Source organism: Temnothorax nylanderi, unplaced genomic scaffold (genome assembly GCF_030848795.1).
Source record: "Temnothorax nylanderi isolate EJ_2023f unplaced genomic scaffold, tnyl_v1.0 TNYL_tig0020_pilon, whole genome shotgun sequence".
Lineage (NCBI taxonomy): Eukaryota > Metazoa > Arthropoda > Insecta > Hymenoptera > Formicidae > Temnothorax > Temnothorax nylanderi.
The window spans coordinates 1337221-1365109 of NW_027249082.1; the positions used below are offsets into that span (position 1 = coordinate 1337221).

Consider the following 27889-nt stretch of genomic DNA (forward strand, 5'->3'; position numbering starts at 1 on the left):
ACGAGTGATCGATTTTTAATCAAAAACCCCGCATTTTCCCGGTTTATCGTGAAATATAAAGGCATCCATTGCGCGAGACGTTTATTTCAAAAGTAATATATATAAGCTGCTTTTACAATAAGCTAATATAATATTCTTTCTCCATTATACGTCAATTTTCGGGAATCAATTTATCCGATTGCGAAAAGCGACATTTCAAAATTCTGCCGGTACTTTTTTCACGATAAACGTGACAAGAGGAAAATAATTTTTTTTTCTATTATTTATATGTTTGGTGAAATGTTTCTCTCGTTCTGTCTGTCTCTAGCAATTCGATTAACGCGCGTTCATGACGTAACACATATACATAATATACATACACAGTACAATTCGCGAGAATAAGGGGAGAACGTTTAAGATAAAGGAAAGAAACGTAGAGAGGTAGGGAAGCAAGCGACTAAAAGAACTCGGTGACGACGAACGCGCGAAATTAACGAGAGTGAGATCGGGATCGGAGGATCCAAGGATACGGAGGGGATCTTATTTGCATCTGCGAGGAGTTAAAATGTCCAACGACTCCGAGGGGACTCAAGACCTCGGGGGATCTTTAGAATCCAAGGATTCGAGAAGCCGAGTATCTGTAGGTTCAAGATTCCGAAGATCGAATGTCTCAAGATCCTAGGACTCGGTGATCTAGAGATCTCAGAATTTCCAAGAATTCGAGAATCCAAAGATTCAAAGACCCAAAAAAAAAAAAAACCGGGGGATCCGCAGTTCTGGTCCGTGGATTCGAGGATTCGACTTGATCCTGGAATCCGAGAGACTTCCACGGAGTTGAATGCCCTACCCGAGTATCCAAGGATCCGGCGACCCTCGAAAAAAAACCGCTCTAGAGCCAAACCAAAAAAAGTATCCAAGTAAAAATACCACAAAGCAAAAGCAGCACGGAAATGGCATAGAAGTAACAGTAACGTAATCGGAGTAACATGACGAAAAAAATCGAATAAGATAGAAACGGAAAAGTAAAAAAGAGAGAGAGAGAGAGAGAGAGAGCGAGAGAGAGAGAGAGAGAGAGAGAGAGAGAGAAACGGTCGCCGGCGACCGGGCGACTCGCCGCGTCGTGTCGGGAAGCCAACAGTTGAAAGTGACTTGTCTTGTGTTGATGTTGCAGGTTCAAAAGCCTGGCACATGCGGCTGACCTTTGACCGGGTGCCAGGCGGCTGCAACCTTCACAGGTGCAAGCTGTGCGGCAAGGTCGTGACGCACATCAGGAACCACTACCACGTCCACTTCCCCGGCAGGTTTGAGTGTCCTCTCTGTCGTGCCACGTACACACGTAGCGACAACCTGCGCACGCACTTTAAATTCAAACACCCCGAAGCGAGAAAGATCGATCTTAATGATTTCATGGCGGGCTCGTTGGCGCTCTCAACAAGCAATGACACCATGAACACGCTATCCTAAAGACGCCGGAAGACAGGAAAAAGAAGATAAATGGGATGTATATATATATATATTTATATATTTAATATATATTTAACATATATATTAAATATATATTTAAATATGCATATATACATATATATTGAAATATAATATATATAACATACGCGCGCACCCCAAAAATTATATATATATATATATAAACAATGAAATATATACTGAGAGCGCGGGTGGCCGTAGCCACAGGGGGGTATTCCGCGTACGGCGAAAGTATGGCCCTGAAGTTACGGCCATTGGGGGGAAAAAGGGCCGGTCTCTCTCGGCTTTTCTTCTTTCTCGAACACCAAATCTTTTGTAGGTTTTACGCTTAAGGGATATCGAGAACTTCTCCTGTAGGGGTCTTTTTTAACAAACGAAAATCGCAAAAATGGTAAAAAAAAAATGGAACAGGAAAGATTAATATACAGCGATGTGTACAGTTTAGTGTGCGGTGACATTTTTGGGAGTGGGCTTGTTGTAGCTAACGTCGAAGCGCTGTGAGGGCTGTTCTTTCGTTCTTTCTTTTTTTTTCCTTCCACGAGTTGCCGAGGAGCAGAGGTGCGCGAGGGCGCGAAAACGTAGCCGCGATCTCTCGAGGCCGACGCTCCGCGTCGCGAGGGTCGGGAGGCCGCCGCGATCACGAGATCTAATTCGATTTATCTCGCCGGACGAAGGAGGCTCGTTAGCGCGCGACGGTCACAACGGCGACGAAACGACGACGCGTTGCTCCTCCTCGGACTCTTCGGGAGATCGAACCGGTTCGATCGCGACTCCCCGGAAGATGGGTCGCGCAAAATCGACCCCCTCTTCTCTCGTCTCGAATTGGCACGACATCCCGGACGTCTCGAGTTCTCGGAGAGGTCCCACGCAATCTTTCCGAGTCTCGTATTACGAGTCGCAAAATCGAGGTGGGGTAACCCGAGCGTCGTTTTCAATCGCGGCGAGAGACCGTCGGCCGATCGGTCGATCCGAGACGAGCCGTATTACTTAGCGCAGGTCGCTTTTTCGGCGTTTCTCTTACGCGCGCGATGAGAAAGTACCTCTCTGCCTCGCCCGCGCGCGGAGCTGTCGTGCTTTTTACGTTCGTGTTTCGTTGTGATTCAATAACATCGCGGGCGATCGCGACACTTTATCCACTACGCTCGCGTGCGTCAGCCTCGTGCACGGCCGCGTCCGCGTCCGCGTCGCGACAATGTCCAAAGACATCCGGGCAGCTTTATCTTTTCTCTTTCCTTTTTCTCGTGGTGAGAAAAACGAGCGCTGCGCCGATCGCCGATAATACTTTTTAGCGAGTGCCGCGGGGAAAGTCCGCGCGATTGAAACGATGCGAATTAACCGCTCGCGCGGTTAGTGTGTGTGCGCGCGCGCGCGCGCGCGGATTTAATTACATATTTAATATAAATGCATATATAAATATATATATATATAAAATGGGAGCAAACGTGGTGCCAATTTCCTCCCGTAGATGCTGCTGCCGACCGATCGGGACGGCGAGACAGCAGCCGGAAAGAATATTAATGAATCAATTAATTAATTATAATGATATCTATTAATTATAAAACTGAGTCGCTGGGAGTAATTCATTCGATACGCAGGGTGAGTCGTATAGTTGTTGAAGAGTTTATAGTTGGACTTCATATTAGATTGTAATCGTAATGTATTACCAGCCTTCGGGAACCAGTAGCAATATTAACGATACGCGTGCGCATCTACGCGCGTGATTTACACGCAAATATACACACACATCACACGCACGCACACACGGACTTTTACACCCTGACCTTTCACACGCGGCTACACACGGGGCGCAGCTCACGAAGGGCATCGGCACCGCAGAAGGGACACGCATCCGCGACACGCAGTACACCCTCACGCGTACACGCGCAAGCAGCACGCAACAGCAAATCGAGCGACAACGAAATCTTCTGTCCTTTACGTTTGTGAAATTTTGATAATATACGTTGTGCAGCGCGCTTTGCAGTCCTAATATGAACTTTGACTATAAAACGCACGTTACTTGTTAATTAACACCTAAAGTCTATAATATTAATGATTAAGCCGCACGCCGCGCTGCTGTAAATGCGCGATCGCGCGCGGAGGTAAATAGTGGAAATCACGAAGACATTCCACGATTCGGGACTTAAGTGCGTAGGCAACAAATAAGGTTTTACTTGTATTGGATGATTTATAGAGTACTATATTTTATACTTTATATAACCTACCACACACTAATAATCTACCATTGGTTGGAGATATAGTTACGTTAAAGATTAATTTTATTCAAGGGATGGTCACGATACTCGTATCGTCATTGCACATTGATATTTAATTGGTTGGGGTGCAATCTGTTTGTTTCTTCTTTCTTCTTTGTTTGTTTGTTTTTTCCTTCGTACATCATGAAATTTATGTGTAACGTATATATATATACATATTATAATCATGGTTTTACAAGAAACACGGATAAATGTATGTCGCTCAAAAGCAATTAGGAAACCATTTCTTCAAGTGCCGGCGTCATCTAATGACTGCCTGATATTTTGAAGTGTCCAAGATCCTCACGTTTGGTCATAAATGTAATTCACAGTCGGTTTAACGGCACCTGGACGTTCCGTGAAATCGTCCAAAGAGATGATCTCCTAATTATTTTGAGAGAGCGATGCCTTACATATATATTACACATACACAAGGGCGAGAAGAGAAGTGGCGTTCTCGCAAGGTAGGCGTGGGACACATAACAGGGATAGAAAGCTGTTCTTATTGAAGCGAAGCGTAGCGACCTCCACAGCGTTTTCATTTTTTCAGACAGTGCGAATATTTTAAAAATCTCCGGACAAAGCGAGATCTAAATCGATTGCTAATCTACGGAGCTGGTATCCAAAGTCCGACGTCGAAGACACTATCTGCATTCGAAAGTTATATAATCGTAACTTTAATAATAGAAGCGTAGGGATTTCCCTTTGGCAATTACAGATTTTTCGGTGAGAAACTTTTCGTTAAGCACACTCTTTCGCATTGAATCTAAGAATTAAATTTAAAAGTTATTTGCCGGCGCTGATTACCGTCATATAGTTGCAAACAGCAATAATTTCTTTTTCTATTTCACGGGGGTCGCTAGAAAACGGCCACACGTACGGAGAAAAGAACACCTACATACACGTGTACACGCATACGCCGAAACCCATAGCTATTCAAAGAGCCAAACCGCAATATTGTGATGAAATGATATTACCGTCGATCTTCTCTCTTTTTTTTTTTGCAAAAAAAGGGGCACTTTGCATAGTTAAGGCTACCGAACACGCATATACCTATAATTTAATAATATATAACCAGAATATTAATATATTATTGCAGATTATTAAGTATAAATATTAATATATTGGATAATTTATTTTATTTTGTTTTATCGTTTTACGATTTTATATATATGTTATTCACTGTTTATATATACACAGCGCAACATTATATTGCAATACGCGACACACGCAAGGTTTATTTATTGACAGGGGCGGGTTGAATCGTGTTAAGGTGCACTTGCAGGCCTACCTCCTTGGCTGAGAAATCACACGTCGATCGACTTCTCTTCTTTCTCTCTTTGCCTTACTTTTATTCGAGCTTTTTGTTCCCTTTGCTACCTTCGCGCAACGCGTTGGATATTAATTACGATCGCCTAACGTTCCGTCGCGCCTATTGCCGCAAAAGTTGATTCTCCAGCTCTGATTAATAACTGGATATCGGACTATGTGATATTTATCAGGCATTTTTTTTATACGAATATTTGTTTTTGGATATCTTTTAAAATCTACGCAAAATATGACATCGTTTAACGAATTAAAATTCTGTAAATGATACAAAACTTAATTCTGTGATTTAAAAATGAAGATATTCCTGTGAGTCGTATGATAATTCAGGAGTTGATTGCAATTTCTACGTCGGGGGCTCTAAAAGAGTTAATAACGTGAGATGAGTCGTTTCTGCTGCACAGAGAGCGAGAGAGAAAGCGAGAGAGCGTGAGAGAAAATCGAAACGCGGAAGAAGCAGAGTCTGGAAGGGGAATAAGAGAACAACTTTTTTACGAGCAATGCCGATTTTCTCAACAATTCCGTCCTCCGTGCGAAAACAGGGGTACTCAAATTTGACGCCATATAACGCCAGTCTATTAAAATTAACTTTGTGTGATTATTTAAAATTGATCATTAAAATTAAAGATATTTTAAATATAATTCTTAATGTAATTGTGTTTTAAATATTAAGCGTTTTTCTAATAAAAAGAGGGAAAATTGTCGTTATCTATGAACACGTTAACGTTTGTGGGCTTTCGCTAAGGGATTTGCGAAGAATATCGATATTCATCCGCCAACGATCCCCGCTATTCATTCCGTAACATTCTTTAGACTCGAAGGAACCCCGAAGGAGCCGCTCGAGCGTCTCCGGAGCGTTGCAGGGCGCTGTTTGAGAACCTCTACGTCGAAAACGTCAGCGTGATATTTTTCCGCATGTTTCCACGATGCTCTCGATACGTCAAACTCGAATAAACGATGGGCGATGGTTACGGACGGCGCAGCGTGGCGCAGATTTTGGCCCGCGCACGTGACTCGCTCGTGTTCTTCGCAGTCTCTCCTCGCGATGCATCCGCCCTGCACGGTGCATTGCGGGGTGCACGGTGCATCCTCCGAGAGATGAAACGAGAGAGAAAGAGAGAGAGAGAGAGAGCGCGAATCTGAGGCGAGATGCGCACGGCCCGGGATCGATGTTCCATCGTGCGCGCGAAATTATGGCTCGGTCTGCAGTCGGAACGCGGTTGTACTTAATTGGTTGACCGCAACAAAGTTTGACGATGGAGTTTGCTTTTCATCTTTCATCCTAATATTGCGAGAGTCAACTCCGCCGCCGCCGTCGCCGCCGCGACCGCGGTCGTCCCGCCGCCATCAGAATGCATTCGTCGTTAGCCAGCCGGCGCGGCGTTCGAGAGGAGCTCCACCCCTCGAGAAACTTCCGTTTTTGTCACCCGTCCGCGCGTGAGTAGACGTCGTCGAGCGAGCGGAATTACCCTGGAGCATCGGTGTACTTGGTCACTTTTTTTTTTAATTTTTTAGATGAACGCCGAACGTCGCGAGAGCTCGCGCGCATGGCGCAATTACGCGGATCGATGGAGAAGTCACGCAACACGTGAGATATTATATTAACCGACGAAATTACTACGTAATTGTTACATTTTTGCCCTTTTAACGTGCAGTTACGCGTTTAATTGCGACTGTATTTCGACGTCTCTTTAAATTATATATCTTGCACCTTTTAAATTATACCGCGTCGCGGTTATCTGTAGAGATACTTTTTTTTACCCTACTCTTCTGACTTTTTATTGAAATAATTATGCGGCTGAAGTAATTATGCGTAACGAATCATTCTGCTCTGTCATTAATTGTCGCGAGGTCAGTCGCCAATCTGCGAATATTATATCTATAAAGCGCGCGTTAATTAATTCAATAACGTCAGAATCAACACTCGATTTTCCATCGCGCGATATTTACATAAACAATAGCGATGTATTTATACGGTTGCGCGATTATTATTCAACAGCGTTCGTAGACGCGTGACTTTTCGCTCGTGCTGATGCATTTACGTACGTTGGACGTTCGTCGGCGTGTGCCGGCCATTGTCAATTGTTCATACACAAACTGTCAAATCATTGTACAAAGCATGCGACACAGCCGTCGCACATAAGCGAACAATTTACATGTGTACACGCATAAGTTTCACGCGAACGGACGGGTCGTCGCACGACGTCGACGAATGGAAGCGAATACATATATTTTCTCGTGAAAAGTTATTCTCCGCTAAAGAAACGCAGTCATTTACGCGGAAGTTAATTAAAATCCGAGAAGATCACAAAGCTTCGGACTCGAAGATTGCTTTCTCATCTCTCGCTCGATAATTCTTTAAACCTCGGATTGCCGTGACGGGAACCTCGACGTCTGAGACTTTTCGCGATTCTTTTTAATATTTTAGATCTAAAAATTTCCCACGGATATCAAAGTTTTCGAATTTCAGATTAAGTCACTGTAAACGTTACATCCCGTGAATTCACGGGACTTTCCGCGAATTTTCATCGAGCTCCTCGAGTCGTGGCTGCCATAATTTCGCGTTTCACGCTGGGGTCTCGTGGCCGGAAATCTGACGCGTGCTTTCGCGCCTGTATCGATCGTCTGGCACTCACGAGTGCTCGCCGATTGCGTGCATACATACGAAACACGATGTTTGGCATGCTACGTATTTCGAACATTCACGGATAAATAGCTGAGTAGATGCGAGGGCCGAGCCAAGTGGTAGGCGAAGCGCGGTTCTATCGGAGAGCATCGTGAAATCATGTGAACCAGTGTCTTTCGAGCTTTTCCAGATCGGACTTTCCTGGAATTTCAGACATATCGTATTGTTTGTTGCAATAATAATTATTATTACTGCTATTGAAATCTTTCTTCTTAAAATTTTAGCTGATTATTATTTCCTTCCTGGAAAGTTCTCGCCGAAATTATGTTACATTTCAAAAAATGTGGGAAAAAATGGTAAATTTTTTTTTTTTAGAATATTCGCGTATGAGTGCAATATGATGAGGACGTTGCAATTATCAAATATAAACTTGACTATTTTAAGAAATGACAGATGTACTCGGTAACAAATAGTATGTACATTCATTTTTAAAATTTTAACAAATTGTATTTGTCTTATTAGAGTTGAATATATTTTTAATATATTTTTCTGGATTTTTCAAGCTAAATAACCGCATTGATGCCCGTTGCGGCTTACCATTCCCCTTCCATACTCTATTATAATATATTGCGAATCGCGCGAGAGAGCGGGAGGAAAATCCGATTCGGAAAACACTGGTGCGATCCGCCGAGGACGCGAATGCGCACGCGAAATCGGGAAAACAACCGCGAATGGGGTCGCGCTGTCGATTCGGAGACGTAATCGGCGCGGATTGTTCCGTCCGCACGAGTCGAAAATCAAACGAACGAACTTGCCGCCATTCGCGTCGCCGCCCCTATGCAGGTGCGAAAAGGGGGAGAATTTTACGTCGGCGTTTTTCTTACCACCGTCGCACTCTCGCGATTCCTCCCCCTTTTCCCCGTGCATGCTGCATTATCGCGCGGACTAATTTATTCACGGCGCTTTATATCTGGCGTCCGCCACGCCGACGCGCGATTTACTTTATAATTCAACTCTCCCCCCTTGACCCCGCTTTTCCATCCACGCCGTGCCCCGGATCCTCTTTCGCAACTTCGCATTTTGTCACGCGAAATTTGAATATATGACCGAGACGCGCGGCGCGGGCCTGGCGAAATTTTTAAAAACCGAGAAAATTTAGATGTGGATTCGAGGGTATCGTCGTGCGAGCTTTTCGCGTGAAACATTAATTCAGCCGCGTCGTTCGGAGCACGAAGCGTTAACGAATCAAAGTTCTTCCAAATTAGATGCATTGTTTAACAAAGCGCTGAATGAAGCCTTTAAAGAAACGAAAGTCGCGCGAATGTAAAATGTTTTAAATATCGGCGCGTCATTCTTCGCGCGATTCTTCTCGGTTTTTTTCGGGATTGGCAAACGCGCGTGCGACGGCATCGTTTCTAAAAAAAAAAAGCCATTAGAAAATTAAAACGCGACACAGCAAAAAGTGAAGCTCGTCGCCAAGTATAGCGATACGCGTGAAAGTCAACGGGGAGCTACACGGCGCGTCGCTGCAGCCGCGAGCGGGGCAACAATAGAAGCTGCAGAAGTGCTGTCAGAGCGTCGACGTTCCGAATAAAACGAATTCCCCTGATAAAAAGCTAACTCCGAAGCACGCGATCCAATATAAACGACCCGTCAAATCTTTCGTCCAAGTGTTACGAGCCAAATAAATCACGATGCCCGGAGGCAACGTCGCCGCGACGAAAAAATCGAGAGCTTGTTACGAGCGTAGAATAATGTAAACGAAGGAAGACAAAAAAATTCTCGACGTTCCGAGATGGATTGTAATCCCGCGCTGGATTGGCCACGTTAGATTCAAATGTATTTCGATTTAAAAAAAATAACAGACGTGTTTGTACGATTTTCGCGCTCTGAATTGTTTATCGTTTTGCGACGACACGTTGTCCAAGGAGCCGAATATCGCAAAATCAAATTCGAGAGTGCTTGGAGGGGAAAGAGTCTCGATATAATCTCCGTTAATAAATAACTGTCCGCCGGAATACGTGTCGCCGTTGCTATTCGACGCGACGAGACGTCCTATTTCGTTTCGTATCGTCGTCGGAAACCCGTAGCTTCCCGCACGTCGCGGCGCGCAGTATCGACATGTGATTCTCGAAAAGAGGGTTCCCGGGGAAAAAGCCCGCCGCGACGATAACGGCGTTGTGGAAGCGCGAGGCAATAACCTTTGGCGGAAAGTTTATTTTTCTGGAAGTGGCGTGACGCGAGAAAACGAACAAGACGGATTTTTCTATAAAGGTTCTTCTTTTTCTAAATCCCCGTGACTTTTGTACGCCCCGCTCTCGCAGAATTTCTTTTTCTCTAGCGAACTGTACACCCCGAAAACTTCTCGCTTTTCGTTTTTCTGCGGAGCATCGGAGCGGACGAAATCATGAGAGTGGAACTTGTACACAGGGTGCCCCCGACGAAGCGACGAAGCTATATATATCACTGGCACAAGAGCGTTTCTCGGCAATATTTCTCGTCTATCTGAAGAGTAATCTTAAGGACTTAAGAATCTAACGCAGAAAATTATTAGATGGTAAATACTTAAATGTTCGGCCATCTAGGTGTCAAGCTCTATGAATGTACATGTTTCGTAAATGCAATTTGTGTGAAAGACTCGGAAGAATTTCAATCTCTAGATGTGCGAAACCTCTTGCAATTAATCCATAGAATAAATCGTAGTTTAAGGGACACGATCCGGTGGTTCGAGGAAAGAGAAAATCGTGTGTGCTAGTGATTTATATATCTCTTCAGGGCGCCCGAACATTTTGACGCGTGTAAAAGCTCGCGTACACCCAACGTACACGTCCGATTACACACATATGCATATCTGCGGGGACAGATAAACTGCACCGACACACCGAAAGATAGGAGCACACGCAGGGTGGGAGGGGGAGAAGGGGAAATCCGGATGAAAAAGAGAGAGAGAGAGAGATAGAGAGAAATACTCGGCACACACAATTTCATAAAACATTGAATCGGCCTGCGCGCCGCCGTTTTAACTCGGCCGCGGGTCGCCTGGCTGTTATATCGAAAACTTTTATTAATTATAAATGGAAATTATTACGATGTACTACTATTACTACCACTACTGCTACTGCTACTACTACTATTATTACTATGACTACTGCTACTACCACTACTATTACTATTACTACTGCTACCACTATTACTACTATTATTACTACATATAGGTATTTATATATTTACAACTGCGTGGTGTGGAGTGGAACATTGTGATATAATAGATTGGTGCTAACACCTTATTGAAATTGAGATGAATTTAATGAAAAAGAAAAAAAATCGTGCAATATTGCGATAGTAAAAGATTGCGGGGGCAACGGGGCGCTGTCGCGCGACGGACAAGTTGCGTTCTCCGGATACTTTCGGTACGGGCGGGAACGGGCGGGTAAGGCGAGAGCGAACGAGTGGAATAACGTTTCTCCTGAATTTTCTGAAATCCTCGTTACGCCCGGCAGCTCATCCGATTCCGGGCGGGGTGGTCGAGTTGACGGTCGAATTTCCGCGCCGCCGAGATCCGCGGAATGCGATGACTCGACGGCGCGCGGCGCGGCGATGCGAATCACGGGTGTCGATTGTGCGAACGCGAATCCGCGGCGTAACGTTCGCGTACGATATCGCGGAATTGGGTAACCGCGATGGAGGGATCTGGTTGTATGGCACAGACGTTGAGTACTTAAAGAAATTTAACTTGTCCAAATTGACCTTCTTCAGAGAGCCTCCGGGTGAATTCTCGAAAGTCTTAATTATTATCGTCCGATTGTATCTTTGGATCGTTCCTTCCAACACTTGCACCTCGCGATCTTTCGATTCAAAGTTCCGCTTTGATAGCGCGAGTTTGAATGAAGATTCAGCTAGCAGCCGTGCGCTCTTTCGTTCGGCTGTCGCGCGTATCCGACGCTATCTCAGCTTCGGCCGCCGCACCGAGACGACAAAGCGCGAACGAATCCCCGGAATCGGGCGTGGATCGGGCGATCGAGGAGACGTTCTAAACGACCGAGGAATGAGTGAGCGAGAAAAGCGAAGAAAGAAACTATGGCTGTGCAAGTGAACATTATGAGTGTAGTTAAATAGGCGTTACCTAGGGATTAGGCTTAGCTGATAGGAATAAGGGGCGCGTTTAGGCGTTTTGTTGTTTTTTTCACCGTCGCGCGACAGCCCCCTGCCCCCTTTGTACATTATTAAACTAAATAAAAAAAAAGTACTATTATTAATATCTCTTTATATAATAATATATACAAATTACGGATTAACTATGGATATATATGTATATACACACACACGATATATGTATATATATCTATCTTCATATATATATATAAATATATATATATATACATTTTGTTATTTTTCTCGGGGGATGAATAAACTATAATAATTGTAAATCGTAACAATATAGGGGATCAGTGTTCCCCGCGAGAATACTGAGCGTGTTCTACTCATCATTAAAAAAAAAACAAGAAATTTAAAATAAAATAAAATAAAGTAAAATGTGAATCGGCGCGACTGTCAGACTGAAAGTTGTGATTTTACACGGCGCGTGTAAATATAGAAAACGAGCCTCTAAAATTAGATTCGACATTTTATGAACGAACGGCGAGAGGAAGAAAATCGTTATCCGTTGCATTTTCCGCGTTGTATGATAACGTGCGAGCGCGTACGTGAGAGAAAGTGTAAGAGAGGAAGCGAAAGAGGTGTAGACAGATCGGGAGAGAGAAAGAATGCGTGTATGCGTGCGTGCGAGAAAAGAAGGTACCAAATCGCGATCAACGTTTCCTTCCTTTTTTCCCCCAATATTGTCGTCTCGCTCCTCTTTCGAACACACGTCGAAGAAAAATTTGCATCACCGTCCCGTCGCGCTCAAACACCCCGAAAGCTCAAACGTCCGTTAGTTCGACCGGCGAACTTAAAAAAAAAAAGAAAAAAGATATTCGATCAAGCTAGGCCGATCGAAGAAATCGTTATTAATGTGATTGCAAACCTTTCGTCAACGTGTGTGTCAATCGTTTGTACCTTTTTTTCTTATTACGTTCTTGGTCTTGGACCTGCACCCCCCCCCCCTCCTGCCTTTCCCTTTTATCTTCTCTTTTCGTCGAACCTTGGTTTCGACTCCTTGTTTCCGATCTTTCTTTCCTTTCACCGTTATTACTCGTTTTTTTTCCGAAAGATTCGTAAGCTTTTTTCCGACAGTGCAGTTACTTACGGGGACACTACGGAGTAATGAATGCGATCGCGCGATTAAACATTCGGATTAAAAAAGGGAGCAAGGGCCCGCCGGACTTTAACGCGTTTGCGAATCAAATTCGGTCGCGTCCGCGCGATCGTCGTCGTCGCCGTTGTTATTATCTTTCTGGACCAGGAAAACGGCGGCGATCTCACTTCAATCGATGATTTTGCGAAGCGGCGGGTTGCTTGAGAGCTGATATCTTTCTATTACACGTATAAACGATCGTTTGGCTCGGAACGTTATACAATAGGCATATAATTGAGCAAAGTAAAGGAGGAAAAGAAAAAAAAATTCGCAGAGGAACTTCTGACCATGCCGATCGATGGAATGAAATAGTTAAGGGCGTCAACCGGTTTTATCACGAGAAACGATTCTTACTACTACTACTTCTCTTATTGTTATTACAATTATATTCTTATCCTTATGATTATTCTAACATAAAGTCTCTTATGTTTACACAATTGCATTATTATATACATCTTTAATTCTAGTGTAGATAATACGGATGATAATGATGATGATAATGATGATGATAAACAAAAAAAATGGAGAATTAATCACATGTGCATTTAATGTATTTCATACTAATTTTTTGATTAAACATAATTGTGTGTTAACCGTGCCGTCTACCTTTCTTTTTTCTTCCAGATCATTTTTCTCCCATTTCGACGTTCGCATGGTATTCGCCGACGGTATCTGCGCTCTCGATCCCATTTTCCCCTTAAAATTTTCAATTTTCGCATAATCGAGATGCAGCGTCTCCCTATTTTTGCATTTCTGCAGAAACCGATGAGGATCGTAAAATATGCACGAGACGGCGCATCGTCGAACACCTTGGGAAAGTCGTAACTTGGACTCGCGATGAACTGGCGGATATTTATGAGTGTCAACTGTTATTAGATATTAAGCGGTCGCATATTTCAGGGATATTTTCGCGTTTGCACGGGGATAATCTGATCCCCGTGCATCCGCCTCGGTCACGGCAGCTGCTTCAATCGCAGTCTTTAACGGAGCGTCTGTGGGATCTCACATTCAGTTCAACGCCGAGGACTATGACAACACTTTATGATCTAAGCCGGCGCTGAATTATTTCGTCGATGAGCTCGTGTGCGATAACGCTAATATTAGCGCGAAATAATGCAGCGGCAGCGGCAACGTTAGCGTACATCGCTGCGACGAATACATTCTCGTATAAAATATTCTTATCGTTCTGCGATATCGGACCCTTTTCATCGTATAATATATAATAACAACTTTCTATTCCAAGATTATACGATATTTTATAGCTGTGATCGCCTAGCGGAGATGTGGGAATGTGAAGCTATATTTGAGATGAATTCTGAAGGGCCGGATATACACGCTGTAACCGTACAGAGCTTAAACTGCAAATCCCAGAGTGTACCGATCGAAATAGCCTTCCGCAGGACGATCCCGGGGACTCTGGATTTTGAATCCTCGGACCGTGACACCCTCAGATTTCGGGCGTTACGCGACTGATTGGGTCCGAAGACCCGTGGATTCCTAATCCATTTGTAAGCCGGTCGAATCTTCGGAGGGGGTCGTCTGAGATTCAGGCAATCAAACGTAGATCGTAATGTCGTCGGGGCAAAAGAAATCGGCGCGAACGGAGTGTCGGATCGCTTACACTTCCGAGTCACGTGTGCGCGGTCTTATCAGAATTCCGATTTCACGTCAGCGCCGAATTCGACGCGAGTTTGTTATATAGCGGCGCGTTTCTCGCGATACATATCGGGAATATGCTCTTCGACGTCGGGTCGCCGTCCTGCTTTTTTCCCCGTGCGAGAGATCGCAGATTTTTACGGTGCCCGAAGTTACGCTCCCTCGACCCGAACGTATTCGAGGATTCGTGCTCGATACGAATTCTCGAGAACGTGTGTGCTTTTGTGCGCGAACGTGTTCTCGACGAGGAGCCGGTCCTCGGGATTGTGCGGAGGAGTCGCACGGATCCGAATCTAGGACAGAGAAGCGTGACTATTCCAAATCTTCCAAGTTGTAGTTGTAGTTGAATCCTACAGAGATTGAGTTTAGACGATTTCTCATTATCGCGAACAGCCGCGGCGTTCGATAATGACGAAGGGATTGTACTTCTTTTTTTTAGAGGGGATATTTTTAATCTTAGGACTAAATGCTGAGATTCGTTTCTAAGAGAGAGAGAGAGAGCGAGCGAGAGAGAGAGAGAGAGAGAGAGAGAGAGAGAGAGAGAGAGAGAGAGAGAGAGAGAGAGAGAGAGAGAGAGAGAGAGAGAGAGAGAGAGAGAGAGAGAGAGAGGTTTGGCATGTTTGTGGAGTCCTCTCTGTTTTCAAATTCCCCGAATATTTGGAATTTCCGATTCGCCGGGTGTCTTCGTCTTGGATTATTCCAGCGTCCCTTTGATCTCGTATCAAATGCATAGTTCAATCTCGCCGCAAACCGCAGTCTGCGCCTAATGTCGATGTACACGCCGTACGCGCAATCGGATTCTCTCCAAGATCGTCACGCATCCTTACATGCACACACGCACACGCCAGGGGAGACGGATGAGCGAGAGGAAACGATGATCTGGGGACCCGATCTCGGTGAAGGGCAAAATTTTACGAGAGATAAAAAATAGAGGGAGCGAGAGATAGATAGAATAGTAAAAAAAAGAAAGAACAGAGCCGGAAATAGAGCGATGACACGCTGCGCGCGAGCGGAGGCCGGGCTAATTCGAGGTGCTTTGCTGACGCTGTGGTTTCTGTTGTTGCAGAGCTGAAAAATTGGCGGATATCAAAGATATTTGAGAGACAGAGTAACAGCGACGAGAGGAGACGGTGCTCGTTGTGCGGTAAGGTCGTGACGAACGTGCGCAATCACTATTACGTGCATTTCCCCGGGAGGTACGCCTGCCCGCTCTGCCCGGCGGTGTACACGCGCAGCGATACCCTGCTCACGCACACGCGTATGAAGCACGCCCACGCGCAATAGTATCACACGCACGCGACGCGATACTTGGAGCGCGTACTTTAAGCTGCGGATCTAGCGTCGCGGATCGCGCGAGAGTCTTCCTCCTCTTCGTCCCCCCCCCCCTCCGCCCCCCCCGTTCCTTCGCGCGAGGCGATCTCGAGCTCACCCGAACTTGCCCATCTTCCGTTAGATAAGCAGGATCGCGCAAACTGGTGTTTGCTGAAAAGCGGAGAGGATTCTGTGGATATAAGGAACCCCAGGGTCTGAGGGGGACGAAGATCGAAGAGCTGATAGATGCAACGAGTCTCTCCGAGATCATGGGAGATCATGAAGGATCTAGATTTTAATGTCGGGTAATATCTGGGAAGCTAGCTGGTTCACGCTGGTTCGAGGATGCGTCAGGAACTCCCCGAGGAACGTCGGAGCTCAGAAATCTTGTACCGTTCTCTCCTTTACGAGCGTTCGATAGTCAGTGTTGCATTTAGCACTATTTAGAGGCTTCGCCAGGCGTGTCTCGAGTAATCGCGAGGACCATGTAATTCCGTGTAAATATTAGTCTTCGCCTCTTTCCGCCTCGTTGCCTCTCTCTTTTATCCCTTTCTCTCTCTCTCTCTCTTTCTCCCTTTCTTCAATAGTCGTGGACACCGGTAGGTGCCTGACAAACTTTATACTCGAACTCTTGCTTCGATTCTGCGCTAACTGTGTTTGCACGATCTTTTGAGCCCCTAAGTCCTCGGACTCGTTATTCGCGCGAACGTGAATTTACTGGAGGGTGCGATGCGCCGCCGGATGGCACGACTTAAGGATGGGGCGAAGACGAAGTCGAAATGGACGAATAGCGGCACTGAATCTTTTTTTTTCATCTTCCCTTCCATGCTCGTAGATTACTCTTCGTATAAATAAAAGGCGAAGGAAAGCGAAGACCGTAGTCACCGTTTATAAACGTTGTTCAATGTTAAATTATGTTTTATTTTAAGAGATAAAATTTGTTGGAAAAATTTCCGTTAAGTTTAATTAGGAATAGGTGATTTTAATATTTATTAATTACGAAACAAATTTTACTTGCACCATTACAGGTAGATCGGCGACTGATACACAACTATTAGCTCTCTGCATTGATAAATTAATATATCGAGAGCTAATATACAAGGGTAATTATCGCGTTTGGCGTATATACTGATGATATTTTATTAGACATTAATTGTAATTTTTCCTCGACAGAAAATAGTCTTAACAGAAATACCTGCAATTCCTCAGCTAGACACATGAGCACTTAAGAAGAATGTACTCGATGTATTAAGATATTTCATATTTATGGTTCAGAAGCTACATAGAAATGTGACAACCTTTTAAATCGATCCCGACCTGGATCTTCGACAAGAAATATTCATCAAATGTACATATTTGTTTTATCGAACACTCTATACATTTATAGATCAATAGGTTGCGAGATTCAAGATTCCGCAGGTTCGTAGGTTCGTAAGTTCGTAGGTTTACATGTGTGGACGTATGAATGCACGTCCGTAGATCCGCAGCTTCGAAATCCCGTAGAAACGTATCTCGACAATGCAATACCGAGGACACGTGTTCTTCCGTCAGAATGCCAAAGGCAGCTGCCAAAGGAAATTGCGTTGCGCGCGTTACGTAATGCGTGAGCGAACGGACGTTCAAGTACCAAAGAGTAGTCTAACTTCGCTTTTCCACTACTTGTACCTTCGATCCCCCCCGATCGGGCGATCGCGTAATCTTTCATTCCGAGATCTTTTTCACGAAATAGAGGAATTCGTGTTATCCCTTCATGAGAAGAGCGCGACGGCGCCGTTTGTTCGATCGAAGAGCAAGAGTTCTGATAACGCATCGATGCTTAAAGGGCCCGCGTAAGGTCTCTCTCGCTTTTCAACGATCGTTACGGATAATCGTTCGCGTGTCGACGGGAATGCGACTCAAGTCAGCTTTAGTGCGTACGTGTGTACGATTTCGGCTGATACTAATGGCCAATTATAGAGGTAAGAAGGATCGACAAGAGATCTTCGAGAAATATAGACGTTTTATGAGACTGTGGTCATTGAAAGATGTAATATATATATATTGTACGTACAAAATAAAAAGGAGCTGGTATCTCGCAGTATAATCCCGAAGGGCTTTGAGTGACACGCACGTCGTCATTAATCCCGTTCTACACAAAGCGACTGTTCTGCAGATTTCATGCGCAGTGCGGATTATCGGATGCTTCGTTTGCAGGTAATCCGTCTCGATAATCGATACGCGGCGTACCTTTGGGGGGTGAACTGGTATTTGACGACACCGCAACGTCTTAATTAAATAACCCGATTATCTCGAGGTGCCGTGTACCTAGGAGCACGCATCATGTTACGTCGGTTAGTTTATATGCATCCTGATAGGACTGATGCTTTTCTAATCGCATGGATCTACGCGGAGAATAATACTGCTTTGCCAACTTTTCAGATCGTGCAGATCGCGAAAGAATGAGTTTTCTTTGGTATCTCTTTATTTTTTTTTTCATATTATTATTTACTGCTCTCTCAAAGAAATTATTTGCCTCCAATTTCCAAAAATTGTTTTAATTGTTCTCAACATTTCGCGATGCGTTGATTGCGTACCGATCAAAAAGTCGCACGATTTATGATACTTGAAAAAATATTAATGTCGGAAGAATTTGTACTTACGAAAAGTTATTAAATTATTATATTACGAAAAGTATAATATATTAAATTTTATCTCTCAAACGTCTATACATTTTGTTGCGACTTTTTGATCACTGCGTGTAAACGTAGTGTGCGTAAAACGATACATAAACTTCTTTCGCCAACACGCCGACGATAAGAACCTAACACAAGCGTGTGAAGTTACTGCGTCTTCCAGCACGGATTATTGGAGGCGATGAGCTCCGTCTCAGATAATCCTGCAATAACATCGGCAAACGTTCGGTTAAGTATTTTTCTCCTCTCCACGTGTGCTCGCCGCGTTACCGTCGACTCCGCTGAAACGTGAGTTTATCTCGGAGGATCCTGCGAGCATCCCGGGAACCCGAAAAGTTTCCGGGGAGGGGGGGAGATCCGATGAGTCGAGCGATTCTCCACGAGCTTTAGCGTATGAATCGCGAATGCGAGAATGCGTATATTCTAGAGAACTCGAGGATCCAGGAATCCTGAAATACTCAGGAGTCTCTGGACGTGGAGAGGCGCGCTATTTTCACTCCACGGCATGTTCTTCGTGTTTCCATGGCGGCATCGAGAGAACGTGAGTACATATTTCCGTGACGCTTGTGGAATATATCTGTGCTTGTGGAGACTGCAAAAGAGGAGGTGAATGGTGATCGTGCGTGTGGACGCGGATCACACATAACCAGACACACTCGATCGTTTCGACTCACTGCCTGCACTTGTGACGTCTCTCCCGTTATCCGCGCGCTCAAAAAAATTTCTCCAAAAACGGATACGAACGGCGTCTGCACTCACTTGAGAGTTACAGACCTGGTTATAGACGCTTAGAGATTTTTAACAAATTAATTCACGTGTAAATCAAAATTCGCACTTTAAGAAAATTATCTTTATCTTGCCTATTGCGATCAGCTTTAATTATTTCTATTTTCTCATTGTTCTTTGCACCATTATCTTTGTTCCTCTTTCTCTAATTGTAAGTCTAGTACATGTCAATAATTCGAATTGTCACACAAGAGGACGTCACCGGCCGCGATCAGCAAATTCATTAGACTCCTCCAGGACACTGACACCCGAACATTGCACCAAACAAAACCCACAACCACCCACCGCACCGAAGGGTCCGTGAGTTTCGAGGTCTTGCAGATCGAAAATTTCAGAATCTGATGCCAGAGTCCGAAATCGCAAGGATCCTACGAATCGAGGAGTTCAGGAACCAAGACGAATATCGTCAAAAGTCTTGAAGATCCCGGACTTCTTAAATTTTTGGATCTTAGAATCTTGGATCTTAGAGATTCAGCGAGCACTGGATCACACCTGGATTCAGGACTGACCGTCGAGAATTCTCAGGCTTGACGCGATGGATCCCTAGGCTCGCAGAATCTTCAGGATCTAAGGCGCTTCGCGGCTAAATACGAGTGGCGCTGGTTGGTGCACGAAGGGCATGTAGATGCTGTTGGGTTTTCCAGGTTCGATGCCGAGCGTGCCGGTCGGCCTCTCTTATCACGAGATGTTCGCCGTGTCGCTTAACAGCCCGGCGTTATGGAGATGCCGCGCCTGCGGGAAGCAGGTGACCAATCGTTGGCACCACTTCCACATACACACCGCGCAGCGCTCGCTGTGCCCCTATTGCCCGGCCACCTACAGCAGGATCGACACTCTACGCTCGCACATACGCACCAAGCACAGGGAGATGCTGTTCGCCGGGAAGGGGTCCTTATAGAGGACGGTGATTGCCCCGCGAAGGAAGCGGCCGCCGCCACTTCCGCCTTCGCGTCTGCTCTACGAGCGCCCGGTCGCGCCTTTCTTCGGCTTCGGGTTACCCTGACCCCCGTCCCTCGAGTCGTCGGGATACCGGGGACCGAAATAGTGAGGCGTTCTCGAGAGGAGAGCGCGAGTTCGCGGACAGGGTAGCGAGTGCTCCACGATTCCGGGATTAAGGGGGACGACTCCGGAGATTCGTAGATACTGAAATCCGAATGGCCGAGGATCCTAGAATTACGCGATAAGAGTTTTGGAACGACAGACCATTCGATCGGATTCCAGCATTTAAGAATCTGGGGGGTCTCTCGGAGATCCGAGCGTTCTTCTTCCTGGGAGGAAAGTGCCGGAAAGAGTGCTACCCCGAGTTTTCCGGCGAAAGCCGGACCAGCGATCGGCGCGACGCGACGGTGTAATCGATTCGCGGGGCGAATCCGTTCGACCAATGGCCTCATTAGCGATAATTATTTTGCCGGTTAATCCGTTCGCCGCGTCTTCGGACGAGCCGCCCGGCCGCTGTAGGCGGGAAAGCAGAGGGTGGGAAGGTACGGGGGGAGGGGGAGAAGGACGGTTATCGATCATACCGCGCCCTCGAAACTTCCGTCACATCTCGTGAGAGCCGGCGGACGGGCGGGCGGACGGACAGAGAAATAAATAGGGCAAGGGAATCTATCGACGACGTGCTCACGCGCTGACAGTCGGGCGGTATGGCTGGCACGAAGTCAGAATTTTGCGAGGACAATCGATCGATAGTAACGCTTCGAATAGTTTTCGCGAAGACGGTGAGCTGCGTCTTGTTCGGTTCTCTCTCTCTCACTCTCTCTCGTCGGGGCGGACCGCGAGAAACGAGGAGGGGGATGCGGGTTTTAAATATTGTAACAATATCACGTACGCAAACGTCTCTTTCCGATACATTTCCTAAACTTTACGCGAAGACTTGCTACATGTTTGAAGTTCGATGTACATTTATCCAGACATTTGAGAGACGGTTTCTTTCTTTTTATTTCTTTATCGAACGCGTTTATTTTTATATAGGCACATTTCTTTCATAGATCACGTATTTATCACGTAGCAAAGTCGAAAAATTGGAAACGATTCGTAATCGCGTATCGGGACGATCAACTGTATTATTACAATTTACATTGCGTTCACTGAAATCTTTCGTAGAATGCCGGTTTCTGATGGTCCGCTTCCGGAGACGTTACGCAACATATTACACGCATTGTCACATCGTCGTTGATCAGTGTACGTGTTCTGTTTCGTTAATTGATTTCGATCGAATCGTCTCTACGTTCGTCGATGATTCGGAAAACGAGGAGAGGTGTAGAAGAGCGGAGGGGAAGAAAAAAAGAGAAATGCACAAGAGAAATGCGTGCGGCACGCGAAGGCCCACGCTTTCTAGGTAAGATAAAACGGTCTAATTAATATGCAATGGAAGGCTGAAACGCGCGCTGTGATTTTTGAACACCGAAAAATGAAATTTTTCAAAGGGTACTACGAATTATCGCGATAGTGATCATTATCATTGTTACAAAGAGGATCTTGTTAATCGTAATATTATTTCGCTACGCGCGATCATTAACGATCATTTCTCATGATTAATTCGCGTTATGAAATGCAAGCGATTTACGTGTGGGTGAACGAGAATGAGAGGAAGAAAGTAAGAGAGAAGATATACGTAGATTAACGCTGTCGATCCTCGGTAAATGAAGACGAACTAAATTTTATTCTTAATTATTTCACTAAATTTTATTTCTATTTATTTAATTAATTTCGTATTAATTTTTAACTTTGTGGATTGCAGAAAATCCCGTGGACAATTTTAGCATCGTTAAAGAAATTTTTGCATAAATATTGTTTTTAGATTATACATATATTTTGCTTTTATATTTCGACTTACTTAAGTTCTTACCGTGAAAGGTTTGCTAAACGATAGTTAATAAACAAGGCGGTTAATTAATCAGAAAATTAAGGAATTGAGTATTCCAGAGTTCAAGTGTTCGGGAAATTAAGTTTAATTAATTCCTCGATAAGATGGGCAATTTGACCGCATCGCGAGGACCGAGGATGGCAGCGAGCGAAACGCGCGACGGACGTTCTGCGTGTCCGCAACAGTATTACGTGCGTGCGCGGAAGAGTACGTTCCGTATATAATTCGGCGGTGGTTAACTGTCACACGAGTGTCGACGCGATGTCCCGCGGAAAATTGCGGTGCGTGGCGGAAATGCGGAGCATCGTCGCCGTCGGCATCGAGCCCCCAGTTTCCGGTGCAGCCGTAAGTATGGAGTTGCCTGAGCTCACATAGTTTATCTGTTGCGCGGCTAACGGCTACGTGCGAGCGCCGAAACTCACGCTGCGCGCTGGCACATTGACAAGAGCGATCTTCGATCAAAACGACACCGGACGCCCCTCCCCTCGAGCTTCTGTCAGGCGGTTCGATAACCGCCGTTATCGCAGCGGCGCTCCGATAAGGAGAAGAGAATAAGTCGGAGGTCTTCAAACTTCGCGACATGACTCCCGAAAACGGAAAAGTTTTGCGAACAGATAATTCCTTTTGGATTCTGAAAGCTTCGAACCTCATTATTGCAATTATTGAGCCAACTTGCCAACTCTCTGTGAAACTTGAATATTTTAAATCTTTTGATCATTTAATTGCTTTGTAAGCGTGAAACGGAATACGCGGTGATAAAAGAGACATGCTCGTACATGAAAAATTATAATACGCTCCGAATCACGCGATCCTTTTGGGAGTAACGTTGCGCCGTTTGACGGTAACCTCTGTCTTAGATCACTATCCGCGAAACGACGTCTCTCGAGATCACCTCGGATATACCCGAACATTTCTCTTTGGACCAATACTCCTCATGTAATGGACGGTTGTAACCGCTGTCGAGGCTCGCAAAGTACCTAAAGCAAACCTCACGATGAGATGAGAGTTTTTGACCGTGTGGTTCCTAAGTTTTACTCATAGCAAGCCAAGTCACAATGGGAGTTATGTGATACAATATATATATTATATATAAAAATATGTTAGGGGCGATATACCCTCTAAGGTCAATAATTTACAGGGACGGACTGGCCCGATATCTCGTGGAAAGTGAAGACGCGATATTTATTCGGATCAATGATCCACAAGTGTACGCGAGGCTTGGGAAGTTATCGATAGCGGGAATCAAGTATCTTATACAGATATAGCAAGTATTTTACTCGACGTTAATTTTAACTCTTTGATCTTGATTAATCGTGTAGTTAAATGCTCGCCCTGTGTCAGCCAGTCCGTCCGTGTCGATTTACGTGTTACGTGTAACTAATATTCGCGAGTCGCGAGCTCTGCGAGATGGAATCGCGCGCGGCATCTACGTTTGTCGTTCGGGACGCGATTCCGGCCGCATAAGACGCACAAGTCGCTGCGACAAGTCGCTCCAGTCTCGGATCTTTATTGTAAAATTCCATATGTAAATATTATCGGGAACGGACGGGGGGAGTAGCGATCGCGAGGCTACCGTTCCCCTACCTTTCCCTCTTTCTCTCTTAGGGTAATGCGATCGCGTGTGTACGTTAGAAACTTGCTTCAGTATTTTCGGCGGAGTACATAAAAGCGCGTATATCGGCGGACCGAGTCCGCTCGATTAAACTTTGGCTAGTCGTACGAGAGAGAGAGCTCGCACGTTACACTTCCTCGAGCGCACCTCTAACGATCGTAGCTTTAGCAACGAGATTTTTTTTTTTAATCGCACTCTCTTTTTATTATCGTCCTTTTATTTTTATCCTTCGGAGACACATCCCCGAGTCTCGGGGTGGCGCGTAATAGACACTCACGATATTGTGATAAAGGCGGACGATGGACCGCGCGCGGTTTCCCGTTTCCAGGGAGAAACGATTTAGGGATCGACTCGAGAGCGTTATCGTCGTCGTCGCCACCGCTGCTGTATTAATCTCGTGCGGTTAACTGAAAGTTGAATTGGATTTTGAACGAGTTAAATCGTCGAGAGGGAGATTCGACGCGAACGCGCACTTTTTCAATCGCGGGCTCGTCGCGCGGAACCTGCAGTGCGCGCGATTTAAAAAGTCCCATGTCTGACCAAACTACCGGGTCTGAGCTGTTCGAGGCGAGATCGTCCGCTTTCGTATCAACGGGGTAGAGGGGGGACGCGAATGGATGGAAAGGGGTTCGCGCGCGCCAGCTGTCGTACCATTGTAAATAGGAGGACCCGCGGCCGTGAGACTGGAGTGGTGTCATCTCGGTGATACGTCCAAATGGAAATGTGACGTTTCCTCGATCAGCGCAGATACGTCGTGCACGTCGATCCCATCGGAATCCTCCACACGACCAAAATGGAGCTAGACGTATACATAGGCATACACTCTCGCATACATATATTACATAACACATGTACATGGGATAGCTGTATATGGATGTGCACCGGGGTGACATACGTCCCAAGAAGTGCGTACCGATGGCGCGCGGATTTTCAGCCGGAAATACTCCCGACGCGAGTCTGAATGCGAGCCTTTGACACGGATATTCCGAGATGTGAAAAGTATTTTTCATCCAGTTTTTTATTCTCGCTCGTCCTTTTATGCAATTTTATTTCCGATCGTTTATTTGAGAGCGTTCTTTTCAATATTCTTGAATTAAAGCGATCTCTAAAGACCTTCTATAAGAAATCGTCTGCAACGATCAGTACGCACTTTTAGGGAAACATCCCGTGCACGCGTCCCCGCGTCGGTGGTCCGGTGTAGCATGGAAATCGGGACTTCGAGTACGTTTAATTTGCTCAGGCAGGCTGCCGCCAGACTTCCAAGGCGATCGATCGATCCACTGCGCGAGCTGCCGCGAGGTAAATATTAGCCTCGTCGAGTATGCAGCGACAATTGCAGCCGGATGCATCACTAACGCAGCTTCTCGCTTCCTTCCGATGCCAGCAGCAGCAGCAGCAGCAGCAGCAGCAATCGATTGCGACGTCGAATGCGACAGCGGTTGCTTTCTGACTTCCGCTTTTTGCGCGCGCGTTTCTCAGCTTCGTATGATTCCTTTAGACTTAGACAACGATTTACGGAGACTCGAGCATCCAAGAGAGAAAAGAAGGAGAGATCTCCGATTCCGAGATGCCGCAACTTTGAACAGTGGGTTGCGAAATCCTACGATATGAAGACGTAAGAAATTTCTTACGTAAAGAAGCTTTGAACGGAGATCTTCGATTTCAAATCTTTGGATGCTGAGCGAGACTTTGGCCCGGTTGCATCAACGTTGATTGGGGTCAATTCGTAATTAATCAATCGTCCTCCTTTTGTGTTACAGATTGTATAATAATAATAATAATAATAATAATAGAAGGGATAGTTACTACTAAACTAGGATTAACTAATCGACGCACATTTGTCGGTGCAACTTAGTGTTTATCTGTAGGCCTGTTCGTTTTAGCTGAACTTCTTGCACAGTTCATCTTTTCTCCTTTTCTCTCCAACGTGAAAAGAAAAAGAGGAAAGATAAACCGTGCAAGAAGTTCAGCTAAAACGAACAGGCCTCTCATCTCCGCTTGGATTCTCGACTCGTTAGGCTGTGTAATTTTCGCGCCGATTCGTCACGACGGTCACGTTCGCAGGTCGTCATGACGAATCGTCTCAGTGCACAAAGAGATTTCGCGAGTCCATTTGCACTTGCGATCGTGGAGCGTAACGATCGAGGGTGGCCTATACCGCCCGTTCTCTCAACGACTACTTGTAATAAAACGCTACAGTTCCTAGACGGCGAAAGCGATCTCCCGCACCCGACCACCGACGACGACGACCCAACCGAATTATCGCCCTCGATACCAAATGTTCCTTGAGTTGCGTCTTTGCGAAAATACTTCTGTAAATAGTCAACGTCTACGATAACTGAAACGCGTGCGGATTGTATGCGAGGATGGTCGCAATCGAAATGTGATAAGATGTACGAGATAAAAGGAGTGCGCGCGCGCGCGCGCGCAGCGTGCTCCATCGATCACCGGGATAAAAGTTCCAAAGTGTGCTAAGCTCGAGAGGATTTAGGTTTTATCACTCGACGCACACGATTGTTGACGCGACCGTGGGTTTGATAATCAGCGACAGAGAAGGAACGGAATTTGGTTAAAAAAAAGCTAAACTATCTTACGTTAGAAATGTGATTCCGTGAACTCTTTCGCGAAGCCCCTTTTAGTGAGTTCCTCCGATCCAAAGATTTTGGAGTTTTTCCATACTTCTTGCAGCTGTACGCAAAATCGTTAACTGTGTTATCTTATCTGTCGCGCGTGAAATTCACGAGACGCGACTCGTGCTTAGTAAATTTTTGGAACCCAAATGGGAACTAAAGCGCATTCTCGTCGCGAACGGTTAGAACCGAATGCCAGTTATTGCACACACACACTCGATGTAACTGTATAAATATCGATATCAATCTGTCAGTCTCGTGTCTCTTTGATGGTACTTAAATCAAATGGTCCTTCCGGGCCTTTCCGTATTCAGCGGCGCAACGTCGATAATGTTTCTTTCTAAGCGAAGTAAGTTAATGGAAAAAAAAACAGTATACATATATAAATATATAAATCTCTTTTTCTCGTAGCACGTTCCTCCTTTGGCCCGTCGTGCGACTCGAGCACGAATCTTTTGTACATAAAAAAAAAAAAACGTTGCGAGTCGCGGATGCGAAGCGCGAAAGGTAACGATTAATTAATTGACACTCTTGTCTCTTGTCGCAAGCCGACCTTGCGTATAAACTCATTGCTCGTTTATATGCGATGTATTTTTGTGAACAGTATTGAAAGTGCTACCGTTGTACAGTTATTACATGGTATAAGTGTACTAATGATGTACCTATAATGTACATAGATATATTTAATTAAAGTGAATATGAATTTGTGTAACCCCCGGGTGTTTGTCCCCCTCCCCCCCCCTCTCTCTTTATTTATCTGTCTATTTGTCTTTACATCCCTATATTTCCGGTCCGAGCGTCCCTGGATTTTGAAGCTACTTGTCGCACGCTCTCTCGAATGCAATTCGCGCTGATTAATGTCATTTGTCTCGCCCGCACCTAGTTAACTTGCCGGTAATTCGGTTTCGAGACGCCAAGTAAATTCGTCGCGTTAACTTACCGAAAATTTAGAGACCCGGTTCGCGCGCAAGGTAAACGCGGATTAAATTTCTAAAGGAGACGCCTGGCTCGTGAATTCGTCTCGTTATCTCGATACGTTGCCAGCGATAAGGTCGTATTAACGCGCGACTGTTTCTGCATTTGGCGCTTACGTAATTTTACCATGGGACGTAATTATCACGCAAGGCACTCTCGCAAACGCTTTTTACGTCCCGCCGCCATTTACGTCGCTACGCGAATCGTTCGAAGGAACCTGCCGACAGATAACACGCATGCAAAAAAAAAACGGAAACGGAAACGGAACAGGCGACGAATGGTGAGAGATACTCGGAAAAAATCAACCGCGTTTGCTTCAAAGGAAGCACACGAAAAGAGCTCGTTCGACGCAGTCCTAAAGAGAACGGATAAATCAATAAAAGTCGATACGAATTTTATTCTGCAAAATTGTGAAGATCGGAA

General features: G+C 45.3%; 1 protein-coding gene across 3 annotated transcripts in view; it reads left to right on the forward strand.

Moving 5' to 3' along the window:
* Window positions 1–27203, forward strand: part of LOC139769152 (uncharacterized) — a 60189-nt gene extending 32986 nt beyond the window's left edge. Inside the window, exon 6 of one of the 3 annotated variants that reach the window (XM_071699967.1) lies at window positions 20028–27203. In XM_071699967.1, the coding sequence (XP_071556068.1) occupies window positions 20028–20281 (254 nt within the window). In that variant the 3' untranslated portion in view covers window positions 20282–27203. Of the gene's footprint in view, window positions 1–1150; window positions 13552–15680; window positions 18009–20027 lie in introns of those variants that run through there. The other 2 variants (XM_071699968.1, XM_071699966.1) reach the window with 2 other exon arrangements.
* Window positions 27204–27889: the final 686 nt, after the last annotated feature.